General features: G+C 39.9%; 1 protein-coding gene across 3 annotated transcripts in view; it reads right to left on the reverse strand.

Annotated features, from left to right (window-relative positions):
- PPARGC1A (PPARG coactivator 1 alpha) overlaps nt 1-19,039 on the reverse strand; it is a 206,617-nt gene that overhangs the window by 8,504 nt on the left and 179,074 nt on the right. For all 3 annotated transcript variants that reach the window (XM_075346931.1, XM_075346930.1, XM_075346932.1), the window contains 2 exons: nt 12,295-12,416; nt 10,865-11,016 (listed from right to left, as the gene is read on the reverse strand). In XM_075346931.1, the coding sequence (XP_075203046.1) occupies nt 10,865-11,016; nt 12,295-12,416 (274 nt within the window). The remainder of the gene's footprint in view (nt 1-10,864; nt 11,017-12,294; nt 12,417-19,039) is intronic.

The following is a 19,039-nucleotide window of genomic DNA, read 5'->3' on the forward strand; positions in this document are numbered from 1 at the left end:
GAGAGTATTGCTGGCTTTGGTGGGTTTAGCTATAACAAGAAAGTCTTCTGTGCCTGCAGGGAATTATGTAATCTTTGAGAACCAGGAAGGCATGACCACAGTACAAAGCTCAGGTCCCTGCTATCAGTGGGTCAAGTTTCCTATTTACCAAATTCATAAGCACTAGGAAAGAGATGCAGCATAAGACTGGGTGTGCAAAGTCCTTAAAAATGGCCTAAACTTGCATCTTATATCCAAAGTGGTTAATTTGTGCTTGGAAGAGGATAGAAAAAGTGTTGTCGACTTAAGGTCGCTTTACACACAACGAGATCGCTAGCGATCTCATTAGTTATGTGACACGCCCAGATCGTTGCTACAATTTGCCGAGATCACTCATAGGTCGATTTGTAGAGGTCACACGTACCCATCTCACAAACGACGCAACATCATTCAGTGATATATTGTTTGACGAACGTGGTCATGTGGACACCGTCACACAGCATTCGTCCCAACGATTCCGGCAACGTCAGAGGCGTATAATTGTCCACAGCATACACCCTGGCGTGACACCAATCAGAGCGGAGGAGGCGTCGAGCATTGCTTGCAACGACACGCCCGCGTCGCTCATGACGGACGCACTAACGATGTTGTTCGTCGTTGGCAGGGTGTCAAACGTAGCAATATGTCTGCTGCGTTCGCAACGACAAACAATATTTTGAAAATGAACGACATGTCAACGATCAACAATTTTCGCTAGCTTGCAATTGTTCTGAGTCGCTCGTAGGTGTCACACGCAACGACGTCGCTAACGATGACGGAAGTGCGTCATGAAAACCGTGACCCCCCACGACATATCGTCAGATAAATCGTAGCGTGTAACGGGTCCTTTAGATTTGAGTTCAACAAATACTGAAAGGGAATCTGTCAGCAGCTTTTTGCTATGTAATCTTAAAACAGCATGCTGTAAGGGTTCAATACTTCAAAATATTTCAGTGATGCCTCTCTTATCAAGCTGCATGCTGTTGTTTAGTTGCAATGATTGTATCAGCACCAGCAGATTATCAGTGTGCGGGCTACAGCAGCCTGGTAGTCTGACACACCCTCTCTTGTCATAAGCAGCTCACTGTCTATAGACAATGTACATACAGAACTTGGTGCTGGCAGGGTTAGCTTTCTGAACTCTTCTGCATGTCAAATCCAAAAACTGTGTCAGAATAGTTCCAGCCAGTAAATGAAGTGATACAATGTTGGATTCAGTGTCTCTTTAACTACAAGCATGCTGTTCTCAGATGAGGTAGCAAAACCCTGATGACAAATTCACTTTAATAGCCACTGAGTTAAGTGAATAGTTGGGCAACTCATGTGGAGTAAACAGGAGTCAGAAACGGATGATTACTACACTTCTCTTGTTGTACTCTGTTCAGAGTAAAAGAAATACATTGTTTGAATCTAACTTTGTTTTTTGCATTTTTGTTCCTTATCTAAGAACTGCAACTATAAAAAAATCTTCTCACAGTGACCAAAGTAATAAAATATTTGTACTAGCAGTAGGGTTGAATTGTTTGAACTTAATCTAGTCTGTGATTGGTTTCTTTAAAGGGGCACCACTCAAAGAACACCACTCTATATACTTTGAGCCTCTGGCATAGCCTACAGAGAAGATACATCACCTCCACTGGGCTTATCAATTTTTTATGACCAGTATAAACTTGCACAAGGTCCATCCTTTCCTCAACATTAGCAGGTTAGGGTTGTGAGGATGATATCCAAAGTTTTTCCTGGTCTCTTCTATCTTATCATTTTTTTTTTAAAAAAATGACTCCTCCAGTTCCGAAATGTTATACTGTGAACCTACACTGGGATCACTCATTTAGTCATGTTTATTGTACATATTGTCTACATTTTTTTATACTCTCGAGGTGCACTCTCCCTGGCTTCAATTGAGCATTGTGCGTGGCCAAACATGAAGTCTCGTGAATGCCAAGATTTCAAGCACATCTGGAATTACTTGGCAAATGAGGAGGATGTCAAGATGGGAGTGATTAAAGAATATAGTGACAAATTTCTGTTGGTGAAAGAAGTCTCCCCAGACTATGGCCTTAGGGTTTTAATGCCAAGGATGGCATTAAAAATTCACTTTTACAATAATAACTATTGTCTGGTCTAACATGGGCATTATTGGGATCCAGAATGAAACACCTAAATGGCATTGGGGGCAGTTTGTTAGATGTCAGGGACCCTTACAGGCTTTTTTAAGGATGCTCTACTATCATATTACTATTATAATACTATTGTCTTACATTACTACTATATATCAGGCATGCAGAAATTAAAAAAAGAGTGTATATATATATATATATATATATATATATATATATACGGCGGCAGCTATAGGCATAGAAGTGGTGTCTAGGTATAGTAAAGCAGCCATGCGCTACATAATGAAACCACCTATAGTGCCACCTGGTGGAAGACAGCGGAATTAACATTTTCGAAAACGGAACGAGATAGAGAAAAAAAGTGAATTAAAAAATTGTAGGGCATCATCAATTCAACGCGAATCGACACCTTGCATACAGAAATGCTATGATTAAAATGTGAAAAATTCACAAGGCGGTGGACAGGATATGGGTGGACACATTATATTATATATATATATATATATATATATATATATATATATATATATATATATATATATTTATTTATATATTTTAGATTTATACATACAGTGGTGTGAAGTGTAAAGTGTTTGCCCTTTCCTGATTTCTTATTTCTTTGCATGTTTGTCACACTTAAATGTTTCAGATCAACAAGCAAATCTAAATATTAGACAAAGATAACACACGTAAACACAAAAGGGAAAATTAAGGGAAAGAGAAATCGAAACCTACAGGGCCCTGTGTGAAAAAGTATTGCCCTCCCCCTTTAAAACATAAATGACTGATTACTGCCACACCTGTTCTCTTTCAAGAAATCACTTAAATAGGACCTGCCTGACAAAGTCAAGTAGACCAAAAGATCCTCAAAGATATATATCGTGCTGCGATCCAAAGAAAGTCAAGATGAGAAACAAAGTAATTGAGATCTATCAATCTGCAAAAGGTTATAAATCAATTTCTAAAGCTTTGGGACTCCAGCAAACCAGAGTGAAAGTCATTATCCACAAATGGTGAAAACATGGAACACTGGTGAACCTTCTCAGGAGTGGTTGGCCAACCGAAATTATCCCAAGAGCGCAGAAATGACTCACCAAAGAGATCACAAAAGACCCCAAAACTACATCCAAAGAAGTGCAGGCCTCACTTGCCTCAGTTAAGAACAATGTTCGTGACTTCACAATAAAAAAAGAAACTGGGCAAAAATGGTCTGCATGGCAGAGTTCCAAGACGAAAACCACTGTTGAGCAAAAAGAACAAAAAGGCTTGTCTCAGCCTTGCCAGAAAACATCTTGATGATCCCCAAGTCTTTTGGGAGAATACTCTGTGGATTGACGAGACAAAAGTTTAACTTTTTGGAAGGTGTATGTCCTATAACATCTGGTGTAGAAGTAACACAGCATTTCAGAAATGGAACATCACACCAGCAGTAAAATATGGTAGTGGTAGTGTGATGGTCTGGGGCTATTTCGCTGATTCAAGATGAGGAAGACTTGCTGTGGTAAATGGAATCATGAATTCTGCTGTCTACCAAAAAGTCTTAAAGGACAATGTCCGGCCATCTCTACTTGTCTACTTGTGCCCTCAAGCTGAAGCACACTTAGGTTATGCAGCTAGACAATGATCCAAAACACACCATATATATATATATATATATATATATATATATATATATATATATATATATACATATACACACACACAAATATATAGTGAAGTAAATATAATTGCACTTTTTCACAAATGAATTAATTCACTTTTTTCAAATTACTTTAATACTATAAAATATTTACTTTAGAATGAGACACTTAATTGTATATATTGTATTTCGAGATTTTATTATACAATTTGATTCGCTGTTTCAATGTTTTCTTATTTGTAATTTAAAGGGAACCTGTCAGGTCCAATATACACCCAGAACCATGAGCACTTCTGGGTGTATATCGCTAATTCCTGGCTAACTGTCCCTGTATACACTAGCATAGATAAAGGGATCTTTAGAAAAAGTATTTCTAAAGATCTTTTATATTATGCTAATGAGTGCGGGGACTAGTCCCCTGGGCATTAGTTCCCCTTGCCAGTCGCCCCCATAAGCATGTTAGTATGCCCCTGTGGGCGTGCTATCATGCTAATGAATGTGCAGCGTCACAGGATGACCTCACATACCTCTCCGCCACCATCGTGTCCAATACTGGATTTCGGCTCAGTGCGCATGACCCCGGAGTTTGGGTTATGCGCACTACTTCAGTTTGAAGCCGGGACGCGTACACCCAGCTTCATAGTGCGCATGATCTAAACTCCAGGGTGATGTGCACTGAGCTGAAATCCCCCGTCGGATCCGATGGCGGCGGAGAGGTGAGTGAGATCATCCTCTGACGCTGCACATTCATTAGCATTTTAGCACACCAACAGGGGCGTACTAACGTGCTAATGGGGGCCACAAGCCAGAGGAACCAACGCCCAGGGGACTAGTCCCTGCACTCATTAGCATATGATAAAGAATCTTTAGTAATACTTTTTCTAAAGATCTCTTTATCTATGCTACTAGATACAGGGACGGATAGCCAGGGATTAGCAATATGTACCCAGAACTGCTCGTGGCTCTGCCTGCATATTGGACCTGACAGGTTCACTTTAATATCAGGGTGATGATTTAATGATGGACTTTAAGCCAAAGCAAAATAAAAACTATAAAAAATATTTATAAAAAAAATGCAAAAATAAGCTCCTTTTCTGACATGCTGAGCTTCTTTTACCTCTGAATTAAAATGACTTTTCAAGAGAATACTAGAAGCAAATAAAATGTAAGCAATCAAATAATTCGGAATAGTTTTAAATGTGAATCCATCACGTAAAATACTAAATAAATAACAATACCCTCGCACTGCCATTTCCTTTATTTTCCCACATCTCCCACGGGCATCGTTATTTTGTTTGAGTTGATTAAAGCGTACTAACCGGAGTCCTGTTATTCAAACAGCTGTGTTTACTCTCCAGCTCTGTCTAAGCCCCTCTACATTACGGAGGTGTTAAATAAGGTAGACACAGAGCGTCATGCTGCATCTGACTATTTCAATCCACCATCAAGTAAACAGAAAATAAATCTTGTATTGCACGCAAGGTTGAGCTCCAGCTGAAGAGTGGATTCTCTCACATATATATAATATGCGAAAAAAATATGAGTAAATATGGCCGATACTTCTAAGTGCCAGTTGAAGGCAAACAGTAATTTAGTATTTCTTTTTGTCTTCCATATTGTGAGTAATCAGAAGCAAAATGTTCATATTTGTTATTAGGCATCAAATGTAAAGCATTTAATGGAATAGATTGTGGAGATAAAGTCTAAAGGGGTAAAGGGGGCTTTACACGCAGCGGCATCGCTAGCTGGTGAAAGCACCCGCCCCTGTCGTTTGTACGTCACGGGCAAATCGGTGCCCGTGGCGTACAATATCGTTAGGAGCCGTCACACGGGACTTACCTGCCTAGCGACGTCGCTGTTGCCGGCGAACCGCCTCCTTTCTAAGGGGGCGGTTCGTGTAGCGTCACAAAGCGGCCGTCCAATAGAAGCGGAGGGGCGGAGATAAGCGGGTCAAACATCCCGCCCACCTCCTTCCTCCCGCATTGCTGGCGGGCGTAGGTATACTGTAATTTGTCGTTCCCGAGGTGTCACACGTAGCGTTGTGTGCTACCTCGGGAACGACAAACAACCTGCGTCCTCAACAAGCAACGATTCTTTAAAAAGGAACGACGTGTCAACGATGGATGATTAGGTGAGTATTTTCCATTGTTAACGGTCGTTCGTTGGTGTTACACGCAACGACGTCGCAAACGATGCCGGATTTGCATCACAGAATCCGTGACCCCGGCGATATGTCGTTAGATACGTCGTTGCGTGTAACGGGGCCTTAAGAGTGCGACACTGGTGTAGAGAATCTATCCTCTTGCTGCCCTTTTTATATAAAAAGACCCTGTCATGTCACCAAACAGTAATAATATACAGATATGCCCAGAGCAGCTACCATCAGTAGAAATGATGGAAAGAAATTAACTTTATCCCAACCGGTTGCCGTTGGCTTTCAGTCATAGAGGCGTTCTGGTGCGGCTACAGTCAGTGCTCAGTACACAGTAAGTAGCAGCTGTAAGCATGCCTTGGCACCTTGACTGACAGCAGGCTATGCAGCACGTCTGCACAAAGCAAACAGTAACTCGGAATGCTAGAGTGTGCTTACAGCCACCACTCACTGTGCACTGAACGGTGACTGTAGCCACACCAGAACGCTTCTATGACTGAAAGCCAGTGGCACCTGGAAAGGATAATTCCTTCTGATAGCTGTGGCCTGTCAAGCATTTTTAAAGGAATCTGTCACTAGGTTTTTGCTATGTAATCCAACAGCAATATGATGTAGAGGTGGAGACCCTGATTCCAATGAGGTATCACCTAGTTTACTGAGTGCAGCAGTTGTGATAGAATCACAGTTTTATCATCTGCAGATCTAGTAGAGCTCAGAATGCTGAGCTGTGTATAACCCCACCCACACCACTGATTGGCAGCTTTCAGTGTACGATGTATAATCAGTGGTAGGGGTGGGGTTAACAGGAGAAGTTGACCAAGAGGCACAAGTCACCTAGTCCTGTAGTGATAATCTGATGATAAAACTCTGATTTTATTAAAACAGAAAAGCACAGCCTAGTAAGTGATGCATTGCTAGGATCAGGGTTTTTGCCCCACATAATGCTGCTCTCAGATTACATAACAAAAACCTGCTGACAGTTTTTTTTTTAAAGTGAATCTGTCAGCAGGTTTTTTCTACCTTATCTGAGAGCAGCATGACATAGGCAAAGAGACACTGAATCCAACAATGTATCACTTAGATTACGGGGTACAGCTGTTCTGACACAATCAGAATTTTTATTTTTAGCTATGCAACAGAGCTGACCCACCCACACCAGGCTCTCTATAGAGATTGACAGTGAGGTGTCAGTAAGAGGAGGGAGCATGTCGGTCTGCCGCGCAGGTAACATTGTAGTCAAAGCAATGAGAAGTCCAGCTGGTTACACCGACATGGCAAATAAACAACAAATTGGACCTTGACAATACAGGCATCCCTGAATTCTATGTTTTAACCCTTGCAGCATTCTGCCTTCATATTACACAGCAAAAACCTGCTGACAGATTCCAATTAATGTTAATAACCTGCAGATTACCTCTATATTTGCAGGTAAATAGTGTTTGAGCACGACAGGTTCCCTGTAAGAAAACAGTAGCCGAAGAGAGGTGATTGTATTAACTAACATCATTAGAGAAGCTACTGATTCGGATCTGCTGTGTACACAATGTGGTGAGGCGATCTGGCTTTGCGTTGTGGAATCTTGTTCTGAATGTCAGGATCCCAGAACCTGGAAGTTCAGATCCAACTTTTGGTAGAAATTTGGGTTCTTTAGAATGTAATTAGGGACATTTCAGAGCAATTTATATCTTAAGAAGTTATACAATAAAATAATCACTCTGTAGCGGCCCAGTGTTTTTTTTTTTTTTTTTTATAAAAAGTGCAGTATCATAAATATAATAGGTTCTCATCAAATGCTGTGCAACGCTTCATGGGAAATAAATATGCAGAAAGCCTTTTTGAATAGGAAGAGAGCAGGGTCTTTTGTACCCCCTATTGAATAGAGCAATCCTATAAGTTAATATTGACCTTTTCTAGAGTCTTGCCACATGACATGGAGGTTCTGGTTTAACTTTATATACTAAAGGCCCCCATACACATTAGACTAATGTCAGCCTTTCCTGACGATAAGGACGGGCTTGGATGATAGTCTAAAGGCCCCGTTACACGCTACGATTTATCTGACGATATGTCGTCGGGGGGCATGGATTCCGTGACGCACATCCGTCATCGTTAGCATCGTCGTTGCGTGTGACACCTACGTGCGACTCCAAACGATCGCAAATAGGTTGAAAATCGTTGATTGTTGACACGTCGTTCAGTTTCAAAATATTGTTCGTCGTTTGGAACGCAGCAGACACATTGCTACGTTTGAGACCCTGCAAATGACGAACAACATCCACACGACCGCCTTGGTCAAACAATATATCGCTGAATGATTTTGCGTTGTTGGTGCGATCGTTACGTGTGCCCGCTACTAAACGACCTATGTGCGATCTGGGCAAATCGTAACTACGATCTGGGCATGTCACATCGCTAATGAGATCATCAGATAAATCGAAGCGTGTAACGGGGCCTTAAGGTTAAGTGCGCATGCTGCATTTTTCGCTGAGTTTTTGCGCATTTTTCGGGTGCGTTTTTGGTCTATAAACTGAATGACTTTGCTTCCCCAGCAAAGTCTATGAGTTTTCATTTTTGCTGTCCGCACAGTGCAGTTTTGTTTTAGGTGCACGTATGTGGTGACCACAAAGATGCGACATGTCAATTATTTCTGCATTTTTGCCAGTGTTTTTCACCCATGCAATGCATTGGAAAAGACGCAACAACAAAAATGCAGCAAAACGCAGCAAAAAGCGGACAAAAACGCGCAATACGCATGCGTTTTTTGGATGTGTTTTTACTGCGGATGCGTTTTTGTACTTTTTTTGTGGCCAAAAACGCACAAAAACGCTGCATCTTTGTGGTCACAAAAAAGGCAACGTGCGCACATAGCCTTATATGTATGGGAGAATCAAATAATTCATTGTTGGAAAATGTAAGAATCCGGCACGTCCAATTTCAGACTGCCCAATACTTTTGGTCTCCCACCAGTGACAGCAGCCTTCTCAAGGAGAACATAGGAGCATTCGGCTATCTGAGCGCTCCTGTGTATGGAAGAAATGGCAGAAATGGCTGCCGAACACCAATGTGTATTAGGCAATGTGGAAAGACTCTTCAAAAAGGTGGATATTGACCTATTGGTTTGCTACTTTAAATAGGTGGCAGTAAGTCCTGCTCTCTGCCTCTCTGAAGAGGTTATGCACATATACACTACTCTATTTAATAACGATAGGGAAAGAACATTGAGTGCATTTTAAGGCTGAGGTTGGTTAGGCTATGTTCATGGTGCATGACTCCGGTTCAGTGCACCTAAGGGTAATGCGAATTACATATTCAGAGTTGACCAAGCCTTTTTTTTCAGGGTCACATGCCAATGTAAACCTTGTATAGTTGATCTTTATAAGAGTACAAATGTAAGGTGGAAAAAAAATAATTTAACTCTTAAGTTGGATTCACACATCCGACAATCATGGACAAGTATAGACCAAGACGGACAGGCTGCAGGTCTCAGGTACGACGCTGTTGGGTTACGTCAGAAGACATGTTGTTGGTCCATTATATTTGGACCATAAATGTCAGAAGTGACAGCTTACTGTGACACTTAGATTTATTAGCAGTTATGATGTGATCTCTCATATTGTGCCACTGGTACCCATAGTAATCAGTTTTCATGTGGGCATCATAGAGAGGATCCATGAAGGAAATGTCCCCCATTACAATTTACAGTGACTCATTTTGGATGACTTGCTATGACTAACTTTTTCATTACCGCCCATATATGTCAATAAGGAATACGTGATCCTACAGTATATCCCCATCCCCATATATCAGTGACTGACTGATTAGAACCAGATCTGCATAAAGAAAAGTAATGATTTCGTCACTTAAAGGGGCTTTCTCAACATCACAAGTGGGTAAATTTGCAAAGTGCTTGTAAAAAGAAAAATCGTTGCAATTTCCACTCTCTTCTCAAGAATGAATAGAATTAGAATTTTAGAGTTTACAACTCATTGCTCATTTTGCAGTCTAGAGGATTCCTAGACAAAAGGCGCAGCTCTTAGAAGCTCTTTGCTGTAGAGCTTGGAAGCCCTGTTATAAAGCTGCATCGGCTTCAGTGCCCCTACAATACTCCGGTGATGGAGAAGCAATGCTGTCTTTATTTGAAACACAGGAGAGCACACAATTTGAGCCAGTGATTCAGCCATGTCGCTGGTTTTAATGGTCAATCTTACGGAAAGCACCACCCCCAAGAAAGAAGGAAGACGGGAGGAAGGGGAGGGAGGGGTGGGGTGCGCTCCTGAAGACTGAACATGAGGCTATCCCATTAGAGTAAATTGTGAGGCTACTGGGTGACTATCAGTTACAATGAGGTCTGGTAAAGTCTTATCACTCTCATTAGCACAAACCAACCACAATGTTGGAAACAAACGTTTTATGATACCTTGCTAATATCGAGAAAAAAATCTGACCGGTTTGGTGTTTTTATAATGGTGAAAACATCCCCCATGAGGTCACATATGATAAAAATGTGATTTTTCTATGACAAATATTCCCTTGAAGCTTTACATAGAAGTAAAATTGTTCCAAGGCCGTTCGATAGTAAATCCCAGCCTAAGGTTCAATACATTCAAGCTTCAACTGAAAACATATGAACATGTTAAAACCCTGTGATGTAAAAATAAGTTTTATAACCCTTGGCCTTTTGCGTCTAAAACATTTAATTTTAGCATTGCCTGCCTGTGGCCAGTGGCAATGGCGTGTAAATTAATTACGGAGCTATAAAGAATACAGAACATATATTAGCTTCTACCATATGCTGGTACTTTATGTTAGGCAATTCATTTCTCACAACAAATTAGCAATAAATGAGGAGTCCAGTAAATCACCGCCAGCCGGCAAGTATGTCAAGGTAAATCCTATTGTGTGAACATGGCCCCGACCAACAAAGGCAATCCATACCTAAATCTGCATAGTTGGACTTGCAAAACTGCTTTCTTTCGCAAAAGCAAAGCTCAAAGTCGGGTTCGTTACATCTGCGCAGGGTGTATCCATTCTCAAGAGCAGCAAAAGCGTCACAGGTGTAGCGGTAGGTGATGAAGCCGTAACAGTCTCTGCAATGAGAAGGGTAACGATCAGATGAATCATAGGAGCTACACACCCACCCAATCATAGAAGCTACACACCCACCAAATCATAGAAGCTACACACCCACCCAATCATAGAAGCTACACAACCACCAAATCATAGGAGCTACACACCCACCCAATCATAGGAGCTACACACCCACCCAATCATAGAAGCTACACAGCCACCAAATCATAGAAGCTACACACCCACCCAATCATAGAAGCTACACAACCACCAAATCATAGGAGCTACACACCCACCCAATCATAGGAGCTACACACCCACCCAATCATAGAAGCTACACACCCACCAAATCATAGAAGCTACACACCCACCCAATCATAGAAGCTACACAACCACCAAATCATAGGAGCTACACACCCACCCAATCATAGGAGCTACACACCCACCCAATCATAGAAGCTACACACCCACCAAATCATAGAAGCTACACACCCACCCAATCATAGAAGCTACACAACCACCAAATCATAGGAGCTACACACCCACCCAATCATAGGAGCTACACACCCACCCAATCATAGAAGCTACGCACCCATCAAATCATAGAAGCTACACAACCACCAAATCATAGGAGCTATGCAACCACCCAAACATAGGAGCTGTACAGCCACCCAATCATAGGAGCTACACACCCACCCAATCATAGGAGTTACACACCCAACCAATCATAGAAGCTACACAACCACCAAATCATAGGAGCTACACACCCACCCAATCATAGAAGCTACACAACCACCAAATCATAGGAGCTATGCAACCACCCAAACATAGGAGCTGTACACCCACCCAATCATAGAAGCTACACACCCACCCAATCATAGGAGCTACACACCCACCCAATCATAGGAGCTACACACCCACCCTATTATAGGAGCTACACACCCACCCAATCATAGAAGCTACACACCCACCCAATTATAGGAGCTACACACCCACCCAATCATAGAAGCTACACACCCACTCGATCATAGGAGCTGCACACCTACCCAATCATAGGAGCTACACACCCACCCATATAAAACAGCTCTGCATTGTAATATGGTCCTCCTTGAGGATGAGCTGCCAAACAATTGTTGGTGGCAACATCTCTTATGATAACAAAGGATTGGGCATGCTGAAAAATAAGATGCCCCATCCATTTTTCCCCAGCCATTTGCCAGTTTAAAAACTTAGGATGCCCCCATATGTATCAGTTTAGCCATCTAGCTCAACAAAATCAGGGCCAAAATGACACTCACCCATCATCCCGCAGATTGACCGTACATTCTTCAATTTCACCAAAAACTTCAAACCGAGCTCGCAGTTCAGCACGACTCATGTTAGTTCTCATCTTACCAATGTAAATAACTCTGTGCTCCTCCTACAAGGGAATAAACACAATTATGAAACATATAGTATATTAAATTGGTTTAATTGGGTTTTCTAGCTTGCAAAGCCTATTTATAAATACCCTACAAAAGGTTTATAGCAAGGGTTCTCTGTTCAGTATTCTCAACTTTGACCCAAAGGGAAAGGGCTACAAAAAGAGATGAGTGACCTCAAGGTTCGGTGCTCGGACTCAACACAGACTTTACAAAAGGAACAGAGTTCGGGTCCTTTACGTATGCAAACCACTCATGAGAGCATTGCTGTACTTGGGTACGCTCGGTGCTCAGCCCAGTGCGAGCCTTTTGTAGTGTTTGATTATCTCTCTGGGGGTAACAACTAGAGATGAGTGAACCTTTGGAAGTTCGGTTCAGAGGGTACAGTCGAACCTTACATATGGTTCGGTTTGTGACCCTAACTTCATCCGAACCTCAATGGAAGTCAGTAATTGTGCAGGTCATGTTTCCACCCACATGCAGTCAGCCATAAGCAGAACACTTCCGGGGGAGGGTGGACGTGGTTTTTTATTTTGTGTGTGTGCACACTACATCTGATCATGCTGATTTTAACCCCAGTGCGAGCCGTTCAGACACTTCATGCAGCTTGCACTGGGTTGAGCATCAATCATACCCAAGCACATCGCTGCTCGCTTGAGTGGTTTGCACTCATAACTTACTGGAACTTCAAACACAAACTTTATTTTTTTTGGAAGTTGGTTTTACGAACCCAAAGCTCAGGTTCGCTCACCTTTAGTAACAACAGTGTGATCGGATGTAGTGGACACCAAAGAAAAATGGAAAACCACCACCCATCTGTCCCCGGAACTAATCTGTTTACGACTGGCTGCATGTATGCAGAGACCCGAACTGCCCAATCAGTGACTTCCATTGGGGTTCAGGTCAAGTCCGGGTCCCAAACCAAACTTTATCTAAAGTACGGCTGAACCCGCCAAACTGATCTTCCATGGATCCGCTCATCTTTAACTACAAATAATCTCCCCTATGGAGTCCACATATTGCACAGACACCCACTGCTTCATTTCACCTGCGGGGCGCTGTAGAGAAACTAAACACTTGTTGGCCAGTTCCTCTTTAGATCGGAGCTGAGTGATGTCGGTGTCAAAATCAGGAAACCCTGTGATCAGCGTAATATAGATGACACCTTCTTTCAATAGTAGACGGTCGTATATCACGGTTGTTCCCTATTTTTATCTCAGGACACTGTAACGTTATACAACTGATACTTTGTTTCCTATTCAGTAAATGCAAAAATACCTACAAACGACCCTAACAATCTGAGTTATGATCTGGTCGCACTAATTCCATCCCAACGATCAACTATTGACCAGAAAGATGAAACCCTTCTTCCGGAATGATGGAATTACTATAAATATGTCCTCTGCAGCAATTTCATAACTTCCAGTTATGTTTTCAGGGTTTAATTAACACTATGGAGCCTGGATGACTAAACTTATGGAATGTTTTGATGTATTTGGCATATATTAATATCAAGTGGAATTGGACAGAAACTCCATCCATATCTCCTTTTTATTAAAACCCACTCACTATAACATTTTTCTCGGCACAGTAAAGCTCAGCTTATTATAGAATGGTTCATGTGTGCATTAGGCAGATGGATTCAATACATATGCATATGGAGTCATTAAATGTGGATCAAAATATACCTTTTTGGATACTGGGAGCATTGGGCAATAAATTCAAGGAAAGAGGGTTTTCATATTGCTTTTTAAAAGGAACAGTTAATAAATTAAGAAATTGCTTTTGCTTTGGTCGTTCAGAGTTTTTATATAGACATCAAGTAAAATAAATTATAGAATTATAGATGGGATTATGGGATTATTTAATCTGCTATGTAAATGTCAATAATAAATCAGACTCTTGAAACCGCTAATATTTATAATTTCCAGTAGAGGGCACATTATGGCTATATACTCATCCTAGCTGCTGTAGAACCTCTTTTTTGAAAGAAGGTGTCATTGCTATAGCAGACACACTGACATCTTGCATGTGGGGTGGAAAATATGCAATTTTTCACAAAGTCTTCTGCTTCAGAACCCCACTTTAAAGAGATAGAGGCAACTTTGGTAGGAGATGGGTATGGGGTACCAAGAGTTAGCTGTGGGGGCTGTTATCTGCACATGGAAAGTCAACGGATATGAATTAAAATAATATAATATGATTATCATTTAATAATTCTAAGATGACATAGAAAATGCAATTAGCAAAGATTAATCTCGCTCACTATTTGCTAAAGGGTGCCCATAAAAATTAGTCTATAAATGTAGAATAAATCTGTCACTCCAAAGAAGGGGAAAGAGATATACTGTGCCTGCAAAAATTATTTTATTGAATGACTCAAAGAAAAAACAGAGTTGGGATGTCTATTTTTTTCAATTGAGTCATTCAATAAAAGTTTTGTCAATTTATTGTACATTTATACAAAATACAAGGCCATAGATCAGTGTTCGACCAACTCCAATCCTCAAGAGCCACCAACAGTGCGTGGTTTTAGGACTTTCTTAGTAGTGCACAAGTGATAAGATTTCCTTAATATTGCACAGGAAATACGGTAATGCTATCACTCGCACAGTACTAAGGAAATCCTGAAAATATGAGCTGTTTATCGCTCTTGATGGGTTGAGTTGGGGAACACTGCCATAGATAGATAGATAGATAGATAGATAGATAGATAGATAGAGGGATAGATAGATAGAGGGATAGATAGAGGGATAGATAAATGGATAGAAGGATATATAGATAGGATAGATAGATAGATAGATAGATAGATAGATAGATAGATAGATAGATAGATAGAGGGATAGATGGATAGATAGATAGATAGATAGATAGATAGATAGATAGATAGATAGATAGATAGATAGAGGGATAGATAGATAGAGGGATAGATAGAGGGATAGATAAATGGATAGAAGGATATATAGATAGGATAGATAGATAGATAGATAGATAGATAGATAGATAGATAGATAGATAGATAGATAGAGGGATAGATGGATAGATAGATAGATAGATAGATAGATAGATAGATAGATAGATAGATAGATAGATAGAGGGATAGATAGATAGAGGGATAGATAGAGGGATAGATAAATGGATAGAAGGATATATAGATAGGATAGATAGATAGATAGATAGATAGATAGATAGATAGATAGATAGATAGATAGATAGATAGATAGGTAGATGGATGAATGATAGATAGATAATGGATGAATGATAGATAGATAGATAGATAGATAGAGGGATAGATAGATACATGGATAGAAAGATAGATAGATAGATAGATGGATGAATGATAGATAGATAATGGATGAATGATAGATAGATAGATATATACATGGATAGATAGATAGATAGATGGATAGATAGATAGATAGATAGATAGATAGATAGATAGATAGATGATAGATAGATAGATAGATAGATAGATAGATGGTAGATAGATAGATAGATAGATAGAGAGATAAATAGATAGATAAATAGATAGATGATAGATAGATGAATGAATGATAGATAGATGAAAAAAATTATAACAAAGCAACACTAGTCTAAGATGGAATGTGAGTGCTGGCCTTTGGGCTCAAAAAACAAAGGGCCCCAACATCCCTAAAAAAAAAAAAAGCAGTATTTCCATGCTTCCAATGGTCACTGTAAAAGAATGGTGATTTATTCCATGCCTAAGTAAACAACATTTTGGATCAATGTCTTAGAGCTAAAACATTGTATAATTTGGAATGGAATTAATCTCCATTTTTTCACTGTGACCATTTGGAAGCACTGTCTGTTCTTGTTTTAGAATGAAAGATAGATACATAGATAGATAGATGATAGATATATAGATGGATAGATAGATAGATAGATAACCCGATTTCACCGAAAATAAGCTTTAGAAGGATTATTGAGGGGTTTTTTTGAGTATGCTTAAAATATTAGTCTCTTTTGAAAAGTATGCCCTAGTTCCAAGCAGCTAAAAAAAATGTAAAGAATACAGCAAGACTCTTCATCAAAGAAAGCAGACATTTCCAAAAGAAAGCAGCAAGTCCCCCCCCCCCCCAAAAAAAAATCCACTCGCCAGACCCCAAACAATTACAGTTAGCAAGTGCAGATGGTGGATAGGCTCTCACACAGAGATCTGTGTCGCTGTTCCGGCTGCATTGCACTGCATAGATAGAGGGATAGATAGATAGATAGATAGATAGATAGATAGATACATAGAGGGATAGATAGATAGATAGATAGATAGATAGATAGATAGATAGATAGATAGATGGATAGATAAATAGATAGATAGATACATAGAGGGATAGATAGATACATACATACATACATAGAGGGATAGATAGATAGATAGACAGATAGATACATAGAGGGATAGATAGATAGATAGATAGATAGATACATACATAGAGGGATAGATAGATAGATAGATAGAGGGATAGATAGATGGATAGATAAATAGATAGATAGATGCATAGAGGGATAGATAGATAGATACATACATACATAGAGGGATAGATAGATAGATAGACAGATAGATACATAGAGGGATAGATAGATAGATAGATAGATAGATAGATAGATAGATAGATAGATAGATAGATAGATAGATAGATAGAGGGATAGATAGATAGATAGATAGACAGATAGATACATAGAGGGATAGATAGATAGATAGATAGATAGATAGATAGATAGATAGATAGATAGATAGATAGATAGATAGATAGATAGATAGATAGATAGATAGATAGATAGAGGGATAGACATATGGTGTACAAGAGAAGTACATTCTGCTTCCCGGCTGCTTGTTTATTTCCTTGTAGAAGATAATAATACCATACATCAGACCCATTGATAAAATCCTAGCTATTTGCCCAGGCTGACATGCTGTGACCTCACTGCTGCCTACAGTAGACTGTGTAATGAACAGCAAGATCGTGATTTATCTGTGTTGACCCCTAGTGAGTTATGAAGCCATCACTTCAAAGCAACTTGGGGAAATCCATACCATGCATATGCTTTATAGCAATGTCCTTCAGCACCTGCTCAGACACATATGTCACCGTCCCAGGCCTTGAACCACTGCTAAGTATATGTCCTTAACCATTCGTCACCCTCATCAAGAATTTCATCTTTACTGTTGTGACGCTGATGTTTGTTTTGTTTTTGTTTGTTTCTTTTGCATTTTTCAATCATGTTAGTAATTAAAAGTAGTAAAAAGGAGGAAAAAAAGAAGGAAGGAAGGTAAAAAGGAAAGGAAGAAAGAAAGAAAAAAGGAAAAGCAGAAAGAAGGAAGAAAGAAACAATGATAGGAAGGAAATGTGGAAAGGGAGTAAGAAGGAAAAATTTAGAGGGAAAGAAAGAAAAGAAGGAATAGAAGAAAAGAAGGAAGGAAAAAAGGATAGTTAGAAAGAAGGAAGATGGAAACAAGGATAGGAAGGAAGAAGGGTAGGAGGAAAGGCAGTAATAAGGAAGGAAGAAAAAATAAAGGAGGAAGAAGGAAAGAAAGGAAGGAAGAAGCAATGGAAGGAAAGAAGGAAGGAACAAATGAAAATTAGAAAAAAAGGAAGAAAGAACCAAGGATAAGGAAGGAAATGAAGAAAGGCAGTAAGAAAAAAATATAGAACAAAGGAAAGGAAGACGGAAAGAAAAGAAAGAAGAAGCAATGGAAGGAAAGAAGGAAGGAAAAAAGGAAAGTCAGAAAAAAGGAAGAAAGAAACAAGGAGAGAAAGAAGGAGAGGAGGAAAGGCAGTAAGATAAAAATATAGAACCAAGGAGAGGAAGAAGGAAAGAAAAGAAAGAAGAAGGAAAGGAAGGACAGAAGGAAGGAAAAAAGGAAAGTTAGAAAGAAGGAAGATGGAAACAAGGATAGGAAGGAAGAAGTGTAGGAGGAAAGGCAGTAAGAAGGAAGGAAGAAAGGAAATATACAGCAGGAAGAAGGAAAGAAAGGAAAGAAGAAGGAAAGGAAGGAAAGAAGGAAGGAAACATGGAAAGTCAGAAAGAAGGAAGAAGGAAGGTAAGGAAGGAAAAAGGAGAAAAATATAGGCAAAAGTATAAAAAAGAAGGCAAGGATGGGAAGGAAGAAGGAAATGTGGAAAGGCAGTAAGAAGGAAGGAAGAAGGAAAAATGTAGAAGAAAGGAAAGGAAGATGGAATAGAAGAAAAGAATGAAGGAAAAAAGGAAAGTCAGAAAGAAGGAAGAAAGAAACAAGGGTAGGAAGGAAGAAGGAAAGGAGAAAAGACAGAAAGAAAGACAGAAGAAGAAGAACAAACAGAAGGAAGAAAAGGAAGAAGGAAAGAAAGGCAGTAAGAAGGAATGGAAGGAAAGAAGGAAGGAAAAATGGAAAGTTGGAAAGAAGGAAGAAGGAAAGAAGGTAATGAAGGAAGGAAGAAGGAAACAAAGATGGGAAGGAAGAAAGAAAGGCAGTCAGAAGGAATGAAGGTGTGGAAGGGAAAAAGAAAGAAGGAAGAAGGAAAGAATGAAGAAGGAAAGGAAGAAGCATAAGTAGATAAATAATAAGAGGAATGACTAGAAAGAAAGATTTCCCTCATTGTGACAAACTGAGATGAAATATCTC

This window comes from Anomaloglossus baeobatrachus, chromosome 1 (genome assembly GCF_048569485.1).
Source record: "Anomaloglossus baeobatrachus isolate aAnoBae1 chromosome 1, aAnoBae1.hap1, whole genome shotgun sequence".
In the NCBI taxonomy this organism is placed as follows: Eukaryota; Metazoa; Chordata; class Amphibia; order Anura; family Aromobatidae; genus Anomaloglossus; species Anomaloglossus baeobatrachus.